General features: G+C 40.9%; 1 protein-coding gene across 2 annotated transcripts in view; it reads left to right on the top strand.

The window, feature by feature from the left end:
• The window catches only part of SLC9D1 (solute carrier family 9 member D1), a 65,135-nt gene extending 53,548 nt beyond the window's left edge, over positions 1-11,587 (top strand). For both annotated transcript variants that reach the window (XM_006138936.4, XM_006138935.4), the window contains exons 11-13: positions 6,762-6,841; positions 8,240-8,389; positions 9,998-11,587. In XM_006138936.4, the coding sequence (XP_006138998.1) occupies positions 6,762-6,841; positions 8,240-8,389; positions 9,998-10,111 (344 nt within the window). In that variant the 3' untranslated portion in view covers positions 10,112-11,587. The remainder of the gene's footprint in view (positions 1-6,761; positions 6,842-8,239; positions 8,390-9,997) is intronic.
• Positions 11,588-13,758: the final 2,171 nt, after the last annotated feature.

Genomic DNA, 13,758 nt, shown 5'->3' with positions numbered 1-13,758 from the left:
GCTGGAAGTCATTGAGTTGCAAGCAAATGACCTCCTTAGGGACAAGTTCAAAATAGGACTGGTGGGTTTTTACCAGTTTTTGCCCAAGGAAGACTTTCCTAATGTCAAAACTTTTGCATCAAGGTACCTTTCAATCTTTGGAACAACATACCTGTGTGAACAAACATTTTCAAGAATGAAATATGTGAAGAACAATTTGAGAACAAACTTGTCCGATGATAATCTCAGGTCACTGTTGATGTTAGGGACAACAAATCTAAAGCCAGAAATGTCTGCTATTTTGGCATCCAGGAAACAATTTCACCATTCACACTAATACAGGTGTTCATGTGTAGTGTATCAATGTGTTATTAAATAATAACTGAATAAAATAATATTAAATAAATAATTAAAAACAACATCCATGTTTTGATTGTTTTTTATTTGGACCTCAAGTGTGTAGTCGGCCCCCGAACTGCTGTTTGATAGTTAATGCGGCCCTCGGGCTGAAAAGTTTGGAGACCCCTGTCTTAAATGAATAGGAGCTCTGTTGCACACAGAGTTAAAATGTTTTCAGTTAAAGCAGTTCAACCATGCCCGTGCACCCTCCCCCTTTCCCTCCCACCCTTGCTTGGGACTCTTCTGTTTTATTCCCTTCCTTGGATATTTGTTCTTATTATTAAAATTAATTTATACTGATCAGTCAGATTGTTTAATAGGCAATGCTTAAAGAGCATCCCTTTTTAAGGGGAGGAGGAATTTTTCAGGCTAGAATAAAACTTCTTGGTATGTGCATGTGACTGGGTTGGATATTCATAGCTAAAAGTTCTTGGCTAAACTTTTAAACAACCAAGGGACATTTCTAAAAACCCAGCCTCAAGACCTGCCACATCCTCAAGCTTGGGTGCACCTCCCCCTTCCCTTATTGCCCCTCTCAATGGCCTTATTGGGATCCTTCGTCTGCCTACTGTCAGCAGTTCTCCAAGGCACCTACCTCCTGAATTGAGCATCGGAGTCTGTGCTCTTCTGTTCCTTCCACTCCTCCATTTCAGTCCCCACCAGATGAAGAGCTGTTGTAAAAACACAAAAAAAGAGCTGACTTTTGTTCTCCTCTGATGAACATTTATTTTTTTCTCTTACACATCTATCCACCCACCTTAGCTGATTTTAGACAAACTCAGGACCTAATGAATAGTTGCTGACATTCCCTTGGAAGAAATCCAAGAGTTTCCAACAGAGACTATTGGATATGCTTGATAATCCCACTTCTACTCAAGTAGCCTTGCCCATAAATGAGTCTTTAGTGGAGCCCACAAAAACAATTTAGCAAATCCTTGTCACTGTGCCACCAACCTGTAAGAGGACATGATACAAAACATTCCTGCCAGAGGTTAGTATTTTTCTTCACACATCCAGTCCTCAACTCTTTGGCTGTGGATGCTCTGAATGAATGCAACAGACATCATTCAAAATGACCCCTCCCTTCCACCACTATAAAGATCTAAATCATTTGGACTACTTTGGTTGCTAGAGCTACTCATCTGTCACTGTGCAGTTCAGAATTGCTAATTATGATAGAATCATAGATAATTAGTGTTGGAAGAGACCTCAGGAGGTCATCTAGTCTAACCCACTGCTCAAAGCAGGGACAACCTCAATTAAATTATTCCAGACATGGCTTTGTCAAGTCTCACCTTATAAATCTAAGGATGGAGATTCTGCCATCTACCTAGGCGACTCATTCCACTACTTCACCACTCTCTTAGTGAAATAGTTTTCCTAATATTCAACCTAGACATCCCACGCTGCAACTTGAGACCATCGCTTCTTGTTTTGTCATCTTCCATCATTGAGAATAACTTGGGTCCATCCTCTTTGGAACCCCCCTTCTGGTAGTTGAAGGCTGTTATCTAATCCCCCCTCATTCTTCTGCAGACTAAATTAACCAAATTCCGTCACTCTCACCTCATAAATCATGTGCCGCAACCCCCTAATCATTTTTGTTGTCCTCTACTAGACTCTCCAGTTTATCCTCATCCTTTCTGTAGTGAAGGGCCCAAAACTGAACACAGTATTCCAAATGTGACCTTACCAGGATTGAATAGAGGGGAATAATCACTTTCCTCAGTCTGTTGGCAATGCCTTCTTGGCAACAAAGGCACACTGTTGGCTCATATTCAGCTTCTCAGGATCTTCCCTTTGACAAACTCAAGTTATTCATGGAAAAGACAGACGAAGTCCTTCTCACAGGCAAGGATTCTCATACTACCTTGTGCACACTTGGAATGTATGCACTCCCCTTCCAGCGTAGACGGTATTTTCCATATCAAAGAAGATATGACTGCCAGTCCCGCAGACTGCAGCAGCGTCCATTTGACCAAACGCATCCTAAGCAACGACCACAATGCAGGCGTCCCCAAATATCTCGCGCAACCAATCCACCATCCTCGAAACAGCAAGTTTGACTTCTCGGTCAAGGGAATGCACACACCTATTGCTGTCACAAGCATTTCTGGCACCACACTTCTATTCCATTATCGTCTCCGGCCCTTTTATCAACAGTGGGCCGAGATATCATCTGACAGATGGGTATTGGAGGTCATAAAATCAGAACTCACAATCCCCTTTACCTCCCTTCGTCCCACCAACCCACCTACTCCGTCCCTCTTCAGAGACCCATCTCACAAGGACTTCTTACGACAGAAGTGTACCGTCTTCTGTCGGTAGTACCGTCTTCTTGCCATTAGGGCAATAGAGAGGGTCCCGGACCAGTTCAGAGGAAGAGGGTTCTATTTGCGTTAGGAAATAACGCAGAAAAAGATGGGAGGTTGGAGACCCATCCTCGATCTATGCCTGTTGAATCATTATCTTTGAAAGCGATTCAAGATGGTGACACTTACCACAATAATTCCATCTCTCGACAACTACGATTGGTTTGCAGCCCTCAACCTACAAGATGCATATTTCCATATCACTGTGCATCCCACGCACAGGAGATTTCTTTGATTTGTAGTAGACAACGAACACTTCCAATATCGCGTTTTACCATTTGGTCTCACATGAGCACCCAGGGGATTTTCAAAGACCCTTGCTGTAGTTGCAGCACACATCTGCCGTCTAAGCGTCGTAATATTTCCCTATCTCGACGTTTGTCTAATCAAGAGCGCAATGCAACAAGAGACCTTGCATATGGTGATATCGGTCAAACACACGTTCGACTCCCTCGGTCTCATAGTGAGCGAGCAAAAGTCAACACTAATCCCGAAGCAAAGCATAAAGTTTATAGGAGCCATCCTTGATTCCCTTGCGGTGAGGGTGTACCTACCACTGGACAGATTCCAGACAATCCAAAACCTGGTACAAGTACTCGACAAGGCTCCAACAATCTCGGTTCACACTTGTATGTGTTTACTGGGCCACATGGCCGTTACCACCTTTGTTGTTCCTCACGTACAACTTCATTTACAGAACTTGCATCACTGGTTGGCAACTGTGTACATACCTACGAAGCACAGTATTCACATGATAGTAACTCTGCCGTCTCACATTTGGATGTCCCTCCGCTGGTGGGCAAAAACGAAAAACCTCATGATGGGAGTTCCTTTTCATCATCCGCAACAGTCCATTCAGATAACAATGGACGCCTCCCTCATCGGATGGGGCACTCACATGAACGACAAGCGCATACAAGGCAAATGGTCACTTGCCAAGAGGTGCCGTCACATAAACCTCCTAGAGCTGAGAGCTGTCTTCCATGCATGCAGGCACTTCCTCCTATACGTAAGGGGCACCTCCATCAGAGTGTTGATGGACAATGTAGCGACAATGTACACATAAACAGACAAGGAAGAGCAAGATCACGCTGCCTATGTGCTGAAGCAGTGCGGTTCTGGAACTGGTGCATACGGAACAACATCACCATAACGTCTGTCTTACCTGGCACCATCAATGTCATTGCGGACTCTCTCAGCAGGCGTTTTCCTCAAGATCATGAATGGGAAATAAGAACAGATATACTCCTACGAGTTTTTCCACAGATGGGGAACACCGGTAGTGGATCTGTTTGCCACTCCCGACAACGCGAAATGTCCCCTATTTTGCTTCAGAGCAGGTATAGGTAGGGCTTCTCTCGGTGATGCTCTTCTAACCACCTGGAAGAAGACACTCCTCTATGCGTTCCCTCCGATGGTCCTCATCCTCAGTGTGTTGGAGAAAATCAAAATGGAGGCAGCAACGATCATCATGATAGCCCCAGCCTGGCCGAGGCAAACATGGTATCCGCTCTTATATAAAATGTCACTCGTACCACCTTGGCCTCTCCCTCCCCATCTGGACCTTCTCTCACAGGAGCGAGGCTCTCTCCTACACCCCAGATTGGACTCTCTACATCTGACAGCATGGCTGCTAACTGGCTCAGAGAGGGAAAGACCCTTTGCTCGGACCATGTCAAAATGATACTGATACACAGCAGAAAGTCGTCTACACAGAATGCTAACCTTGCAAAATGGTGTAGATATTCCCAGTGGTGTTTTCGTAACAACATCGAGCCACAGACCTCTCCTTTGCACGAAATCCTCGATTATGTTGTTCACCTGCAGAGTTTGGGGCTTTCCCTCTCATCCCTGAAAGTACATTTAGCAGCTATTAGTGCTTTCCACTGTTCGCTCATCAAACCACGAAAAGATTTTTGAAAGGTCTGATGAACCTATACCCACCTCGAAGACCACCACCTCCCTCCTGGAATCTGGATCTGGCGCTCAGTACCATCATGCACCCTCCATTCAAACCACTAGCGACTATCCCATTACAAATGTTGACTATGAAGCTAGCTTTTCTGCTAGCAATTACATCGGCACGCAGAGTTAGTGAGCTGGTGACATTAATGGCAACTCCACCTTTCATGTCCTTTTCCAAAGACTCGGTTACATTACATTTTCACCCTGCTTTTACTCCCAAGGTCTGCTCCTCTTTTCACATTAATGAGCCCATCGTTCTTACATCCTTCTTTCCGAAACCTCGTTCTTCACGGAAGGACGTCTTACTACACATGCTTGATGTTCGCCGAGCTCTTTCCTTTTATATAGAAAAAACCCGACAATGGCAGCAGACAGACAGACTTCTAGTTTCCATTGCACAGCGCTCCAGGGGCAATGCACTTTCTAGCCAGCGTATTGCCGGACTCATTGGTCTCCATAATACCACCTGTCACTCGATACGGAGCAGACCCCTTCCTTCACAACTGAATGAACTCTCTACAAGAGCAGTAGCGACCTCCACAGCTTTTGCCCGCGGAGTCCCCCTCAGTGACGTGTTGTGCAGCGACCTGGTCTTCCAGTACTTCTTTCATGCGACACTATGCAATAGTACAACGTTGGGCCATGGATGTGGCAGTAGCATCTGCAGTTCCATCAGTTGCAGAAAAGCATTGACCTGGAGCACATGCATTGGCTACTGCTTTACAGTCACCTAGAGTGGAGCACCCACGGGGATCACTAGAAGAAGAAGATACTCACCTTGGTGCAATAACGATGGTGTTGGGCTCATCCTGGCACCGCTGGTCAGAGGTTTTTACAGTTGTAGTTGGCTGGGCCACGCATGCACGTTTAGCGCCATGCGCCGTTCACGCCCTTTCCGACGTTGCACGGTCCAGCACCCTGCCAGTTCCTTTCACCGCTTGGTATCTGCAACGAGAAATAAACAGAGGACCCGGAGCAGGGAGGAGGGCGGGATGTGGAGCACCCACGGGGACACACCTCAAAGGACCATTGTTACTGCAGCAAGGTGAGTAACTTTTTCTTTAGATAGGACTAGGACCTTTCATGCCTTTCCTAGATTGTCTCTTTTGTAGACAGTTAAAAGGATGTCTATGTTCAGTCAAAGACATTCCAGATTAACCTCTATTTGAATTCTTTCCTGCCGCAAAGCTGCTAACATCCAGTGCCCTCCTCCTTGGGCTACAGCCCATTCTACCCGATTTCAGTCCACTTCTTTATGCTTTCTGAAAAAAGTACCTATTGGAAAAAATTGTAAAAGCTGCCACATAAACTTCATCCACACTTTCTCAAAGTACTATGCCTCAGTGTGTGCATCTCAGGCAGATGTTGCCTTTCAGACAGTCTTAGAACCTGCTCCAAACACCCACCTCCTTTTGAGGAGTACATCTTAGGAGGCACTTGAATTGAAGCACCTGTAAGGCTGTTACTCAGAAAAAGAAAAGTACCTTGTACAGTACCTGGAGTTCTTGAAGATTTTTTTCTCAAATTGATGCTCCACCACATGCCCTCCTTTCCTGCTTCAGAATCTTCTTTACATGAGACTGAGAAGGAACAAAGTGTGGTTCATGCATCACAGCCCCATATGTGTATGAGGCATGAAAATAACTAGAGTGTGCATGGACAAAACAGGCATTGTTATCACTTGGGAAAAATCTTTGATCAAAGAGGTATGGGCACATGTGCATCTGAAGTGGAACACTCATAGAGACAAACGTTTGAAGAACTCCAATTATTTTACAAGACAAGAAATCTTTCCTTTTATTGTAGCTTTTCCCACAGAAAAAACAGACAAAAACAAATCATAATTACCCTGTAACATGGCATTATTGTTCTAGTGACTTCCACAGATGTATTTAAGAAAACCATTATAAAGAAAACCAGTTAGGATTTCATCATTCATGTTTAGAAATGTATATATAAATATTCTTGTGTTGTGTTCACTATGATTGAAAACTGATGTGGTAAAGCAATATGTCTCACCTATTCTTGATTTTTTTTTTCTTATAGGGCTTCATGTTTTTCCTACTTTTGTGATATATGAACTCACAGTCTTGCTATTTCTTACATTATCAGTGGTAATAATGAAGGTACCCTTTTTCTTATCTCATAATATTGTTATTTTAAGTGCTTCATGCTATACAATATATATAATACTTAATCAGAAGTGCTTAAATATAAATGGTCAGTGTGGCAAAGATTTTTTTCTGATTACTCTGTGTATGTAATATAGTAAATGCTTTTATATAATAATACCTAGCATTTTTTATCAGTAGATCTCAAAGCATTTCACAATATTTAATGTATTTATCACAATGCCCTTGTGAAATAGGGAAATATATGAAGTATTATTACTGGCGAATGTCAGGTTTTTTTACTATATATTCTGTATTTTTTTTCTTAGTATTATATGTTGATGTGAGACTCCCAGTAATGAATGGGACTTTTTAACATTAAAGGGGGCTGTTAAATTTAAATGTCGGCATCCATTTTTCTAGATTAAGCTGGATGTATGCTGGCATTATCAAATCTTTTCACTATAGCAAATGCTGTACTGCTTTTAGACTGCATGAAGTAGTATTTTTCAAAGCGGACCATGGACCCGCTTTGGGAAAGCTGCTAGCAGGCCTGTGCCACTTTGTTTACCTAAAGGATCCACAGCCATGGAGCCTCACAACTCCCATTGGCTCTAGTTTGCTGTTTCCAGCCAAGGGGAGCCACAGGATGTGGCCTGGCCCAGGCCACTATTTCCTATGATTCCCCTTGACTGGAAATAGGGTTGCCAGGTGTCCGGTATTCTACCGGACAGTCGGGTATTTGCGCTCTTTGGTTGAAAAAAATCAGAGAATACTGGACATGTGCAATGTCCGGTATTCTCTGATTTTTCCGGCTGCGCACCGGATGGAAGCCTGGCGTGGGTGGGGAGAGCAGCTGGAAGGCGGGGCCATGATTGGCGCTAGGAGCCTGTGATTGCGCAGAAGCCTGGTGGGGGCGAAGGGAGTGGCTGGGACTCCCAGTCTCAGCTGGGAGGCAGGGTTGCAATCGCCGCTCTGGGCACCCCAGAACTTGGGGGGTGCGGGGCTTATTATCCCTTGTTCCTTTTTTGTTGTTGTTGCTCGACCAAAAAATACCACGTGTCCGGTATTTTTTGGGAGACCATCTGGCAACCCTAACTGGAAACGCGAAACAGAGCCAGTGGGAGCTGTGAGGCTCCATGGCTGTGGACCCTTTAGATAAACAAAGCGGTAAAGGCCTGCTAACAGCTTTCCTAAAGTGAGCCCTGGTCTACTTCGAGAAACACTGGTATAAAAGATTGTTAGCAAACAGTCTGATTTAAGAGTTTTAATGCACAGTAACTGTTGGTTTAGATGACCATTGTGCTGTTCAATATATGGTAATGTAATAACTAGTATCACTGTTCTTGAATTGATTACAGAGAACATGCTGTTTTATCTAACATGCTTCTAAAAAACCTTTGTTCTTTAAAGTTTGTTTTGGCAGTGCTTGTCCTTTCTCTGATTCTGCCAAAGAGCAGCCAGTATATCAAATGGATTGTCTCAGCAGGGCTGGCACAAGTCAGTGAGTTTTCTTTTGTTCTGGGAAGTAGAGCACGTAGAGCAGGGATCATTTCTCGAGAGGTGAGCTATTTATAGATATCTAGTTCATTTTTAGTATCTGAGTAGTTTATTGGGTTTTATGTACTATGTTGTATCTGAAACATATAATCTAAATTAGTAATCTCTTGGTATCATTTTGTACATGTTAAGTTAATGAAATAGGTCTACATAAATCAGAAAATTATTTGATGCATGCATGTCTTTATAAACAACTTTACTAATTTATTTATCGTTTATATAATTTCATGTTGGGCTTCCATATTTTTAAAATGCATTTTTCCCTTTTTGGTAACTTGTTTTAATTTAGCACATAAAATATGTAAATTGAGCCCACAATATCAGCACAAAAAATAAAATAACTAAATTTACTAATTGAGATAAAGAACTCCCTTTATTCTCTGATAGCAATAGGCTGCATAGTTGTTGGGACTAGTTACATATAAGGGAGACTAAAAAACATAGTGTGTTAGATAGGCATTCTGACTAATAGTTCTGTGTTCCCTTCTATAAAATGAAGTTATAAAATTGTACTTTTGTATAGTAATTTTAGCCTGTACCAACAGTGATCACAGTGAAATTTTGGAGCCCACTTGTGTGTGCATGGAGTTCTTGTTGCTTGTTTTTGTGAGCTCTGAGATAAAGAATTATGGCACCTTTCCAGTGTTTGTTCTAGATAATTTTACATAGAATCATAGAAGTCTAGGAGAATTTATTTTTTTCCCTTCCTAAATGTAGTACTTTGCATTTATCATTGTTGAATTTCAACCTATTTTACTTTAGACCATTTCTCCAGTTTGTCCAAATCATTTTAAATTTTAATCATATTCTCCAAAGCTCTTGCCACCCTTTCCAGCCTGGTATTGTCTACAAACATTATACGTGTACTCTTTGTGTCATTGTCTAAATCATTAATGAAAGCATTAAACAGAACTGGACCCAGGACCAATCCCTGATGGATCCCACTCAATATGCCCTTCCAGCTTGACTGTGAACCGCTGACACCTATCCTCTGATAATAATTTTCCAACCAGTTATGCACCAACTTTTATAGTAGCTCCTCTAGCTATATTTTTCTAATTTGTTTATAAGATGGGCATACAAGATAATATCAAAAGCTTTACTAAAGTCAATATATAGCGCTTACATTTCCAAAAATGAACTATCCAATGTAAGACTTTTTTTCTGATTTTTAAATTTAAAGTTACTATTTAAAACTCTTCAGAATCTTCAGTCATATGGTTGTGCCCTGAGGATATATGTAAACACTCAAGGCATGGGTTATGGCTTGATTTTTGTCAGTAAAATGGCTAGCACACTTTGGTATTAATTAATACCAAATATAGAATTTTTTTAGTATATTGGGGGCGTGGCCTTTGGTCCTGTCTCTTATTGCATCCAGTGGGTTAAATTTTTAAAATTATCCTGCATTTCACTACTTAATGTGTGTATACATTTGCATGTGAAATTGCAGGCACAGAGTTGGAGTCTAGGCTGAGGTCTCTATGAAAAGTGGTCCAGAAAGTCCCTAATTGGCATATTCATTAACCCTCCCAGCCATTACTTAGTTTACTGAATTACTATTAATATGAACTGTAGAAAAGTAATGGCATTCTGATCTCCAATTTTCAGGTCTACCTCCTTATTTTGAGTGTAACTACTCTAAGCCTTTTGCTTGCCCCAGCACTGTGGAGAGCTGCAATTATGAAATGTGTACCAAGACCAGAAAGACGATCAAGTACCTGACAAGACTCTTATGGAAATAATACATTTATTTGGAAAGAATCTCCTCATTGCTCATTGTGTTTCTATGCAGCTAGAAAATTGGAGGTTTTGATATTCCTGCACATGCACTTGTTTTTGAGCCTTATACTGATTTTAAGAAACAAAACACTACATTAAAAATGTCTGGTATTTTAATGATTGCACAGCTTTTACAAGAAACTTTGTCACATATTAGAATCTATGAGAATATTTTTTTTTATTTTGATCCAATCAGTTACTGAGTAGAAATTATTTTTTTAAATATTGCATCGTGCAAATCATCTTGAATATTTTGACTGGATGTGCCTTCTTATTACATTGATTTTCATCTTGTATTACTCGTATATCACAAAGTTTTGTTAATAAAAGAAGGGAAGAAAAAAGAAAATTCAAGTTATTTATGGTGCCCATGGTACCTACTTACAATAACTCTTGAATGTTGATTACATTTCTTAAAGAACTAATATGTTTGTCTGACAGCCATAAAATATATTTCCTGTGGTGTATAAACATCACACTTTACGGCAAAGATTAGGTTTAACAACTCTAGCTTTCATCTGTTTTAAGCATTAAAATATAAAGTATACCCTAAAATTATGCAGCCAGTGTTGTATGATATTGTACTCTTGATTTTTGTTACATCTTTTGAAACAGATGTTACTTATTTGCTTAGGGTTGTAACTTTGATTCTCATAATTTTTAGTCAGAAATGTAGTCAATAAATAACTGATCAGGTATCGTCCTCACTTTTAAATAGTTTTAAGATTCGCTCCAATTATCAACCTCTCCTGTTATCATTATACTGATTGCTTACACTTTTAAAATTGAGATCAAAATAAAATAGAACAACAAAAAAGCCTAAATATTTCAGAACTGAAAATAGATATCAAATCATTTCAGTGGCTCTCTCAAAATTCTTTAGGATGCATGTAGTTAAATTATTTTACATTAAAAATGATTGTGGAAATTATGTTACACAAAAGGAAGGACTATCTGAATATGTTTTGAGAACCTGCATAACTCACAACTTTACATTTATATTGAGTAAAATTGCAAGCAACTTAAAGTAATAGTAATATACAATATAAATGTTTTAATTTGTGATATATGTATGTGCTTATGTTTTAACAAATTCTTATAATTTAGTCTGTGTAGTAAAGTACTCCTTGTGAAGCCCACTCTTTAAATGTCATAGCATAAATGAACAGACTGTAGTTTACTCTGATAAACTATGAAGATTCAGTTTTGAGTGTTTTTTATGTTAAAAATGGTTTTATTAAAATAGAAAGATGTAATTGCATTGCCATATTAAATACGTTTTGTGAGTCAAATTAGAAAAAATGCACATTACATATGAATTGTAGCATTTCTTAACTTGCTAATGAAATCTTGCTAAAAAAATCGACTATCTGAAGCCCTATTCAGTTAATAAACTTTACCATCTTTAACAGAAAAGAACTTGGAAGACTGTTTATTTTTTCATTAATTTCAGCTATAGTTTTCAGTTGCAAATCAGCATGTGGCATTCAGTTTACAGATGTAATTTCATTAGACTGGCAGTAATGTTATACATTTGTTTGCAATTTACCTTTATTTGAGTGCTTTTCTATATGTATGCATGTGCTTGAAATTGGAATTTTGGCTAGCAATGTCCATTGGGCCTCACCTGCACTATCCCATCATCTTGAGGGCATAAAAGGTAGAATAAGTCCAAATGACTATTAGTTCCTTAACACTTGTTGCCAGTCAACAAGGCCTTACTGGACTCTGCAAAGATTTTGTGGTAAACACAAGCCTCGATTTCCCCAACCTCAAAAAGGTGTGACAGGAAGTATTATGTTCCTGCCACAGGAGCTGAATTTTTATTTACCCACCCAGCACTAAACTCCTTCGTGGTGGATTCAGCCTATATCAGGAGCAAGCTGACCCAATATAAATCCATTCCCCACGAGACAGAATGGAAGGGACTGGACATTTTGGGTAGGAAATCATATTTCTCAGCATCCGTCCAGATCAGGATAGCGAATTATTCAGCATTACTAGCAAAATACATGTACCATCATTTTGAGAAAATGAAAACCTTTATTGAACAGCTGCCTGAAGACTACAAATCTTCATTCAAGTCTAACATAGATGAAGGAGTCCTTATAGCAAAAACAGCAATGCAGGCATCTCTGGATGCATCTGACACCACCTCAAGATCTTTGGCCATGTCAGTCATAATGCATCAGGTCTCCTGGCTCCACCTCTCTGGATTCCCTAAGGAGGTGCAGAACACTGTTGAGGACCTACCCTTGGAGTAACAAAAGCTTTTTTCTGACACCACAGACACTTCACTGCATTCACTCAAGGACTCACGTGTTACATTAAAAAACTTGGGCATGTATTTCCCTTAGCCCAAAAAGAAAGTGAACCGCCTCTACCCGTCCCATAGCAGGGCATCACCGTCATACTCCTCCCAGAGGAGTTATGACCTCAGACATTGGCAGAGGCAACAGAAGTGTAGACAGCCTCAGGAGCAACCTGCCATATACCAGTCCTCCAACGGCAGGCAGACATTTTGAACATCTGATTGAGGATTCATCGTAATTTCCACCAGCCAATCAGTACCGATTCAGCCTTCAGATTTTCTACCATGCATGTTCCAGGATTTCAACAGGCAGATGGGCCAGAAGTCATAGCAAAAGGCCTCACGATTCCCTTCCTTACTTTTTTTCCAATCCAGTCCCCTTCTCTGTCCTTCTTCAGGGAGCCTTCTCATGAGTCTCTGCTCCAACAGGAGATTTAACAAACTACTCAAGATGGAGGCAATAGAGCTCATACCAGCACATCAGAGAGGAAAAGGGTTTTACTCCAGATACTTTCTTACTCCAAAAAAGTCAGGGAGTTGGAGACCCATCTTGGATTTGCACAGGCTAAACAAGTACTTAAAAAGGCAATGATTTGCTATGGTAACCCTAACAAAGATAATTCTAGCTCTAGAAAAAGAAAACTGGATGTTGTCCCTTGACCTACAGGATGCTTATTTCCACATAGCAATTTGGCCTTCACACAGAAAATTTCTCAGATTCAATCTAAAGGATCAACACTTTCAATACCAAATCCTACCATTTGGCCTATCCTCAGCACCCAGAGTTTTCTCCAAGATCCTCGCTGTGGCCCATCTAAGAAAATCAGGAATAGTAATTTTTCCTTACCTAGATGACTGCCTGATAGTAGCTCCTACAGAACAAAAGGTCATGCAATACACCACAGAGACAATTCAATTGTTCAGCTCTCTGGGCCCTCATATAAACACACAAAAGTCATACCTTATCTTATCTCAGGAGTTGAAGTTCATAGGTGCCACATTGGATTGTATACAAGTGTAGGCGCGACTGCAATACAAAAATTCCACACATTGGCCACACTAACAAAGACAGTTATGGACAGCCTTACAATATGGACAGTTGATGCAGCTGAGGCTGGGGGAGGCAGGCCCACAGCCCCACCTACAGCCTTTCCCCCTCTGGTAAGATCCTACCCCGAAGATGGAAAGGAAAGGTGCGGTACCATGCCGAGTGAACCCCGGCCTCCCCAGAGCACCAGGGATAGGAAGAGAGGTGGGGCAGTGCACTGAGCACTCCCCA

This window comes from Pelodiscus sinensis, chromosome 1 (assembly GCF_049634645.1).
Source record: "Pelodiscus sinensis isolate JC-2024 chromosome 1, ASM4963464v1, whole genome shotgun sequence".
Lineage (NCBI taxonomy): Eukaryota > Metazoa > Chordata > Testudines > Trionychidae > Pelodiscus > Pelodiscus sinensis.
This window is presented reverse-complemented; position numbering and strand designations above follow the sequence as displayed.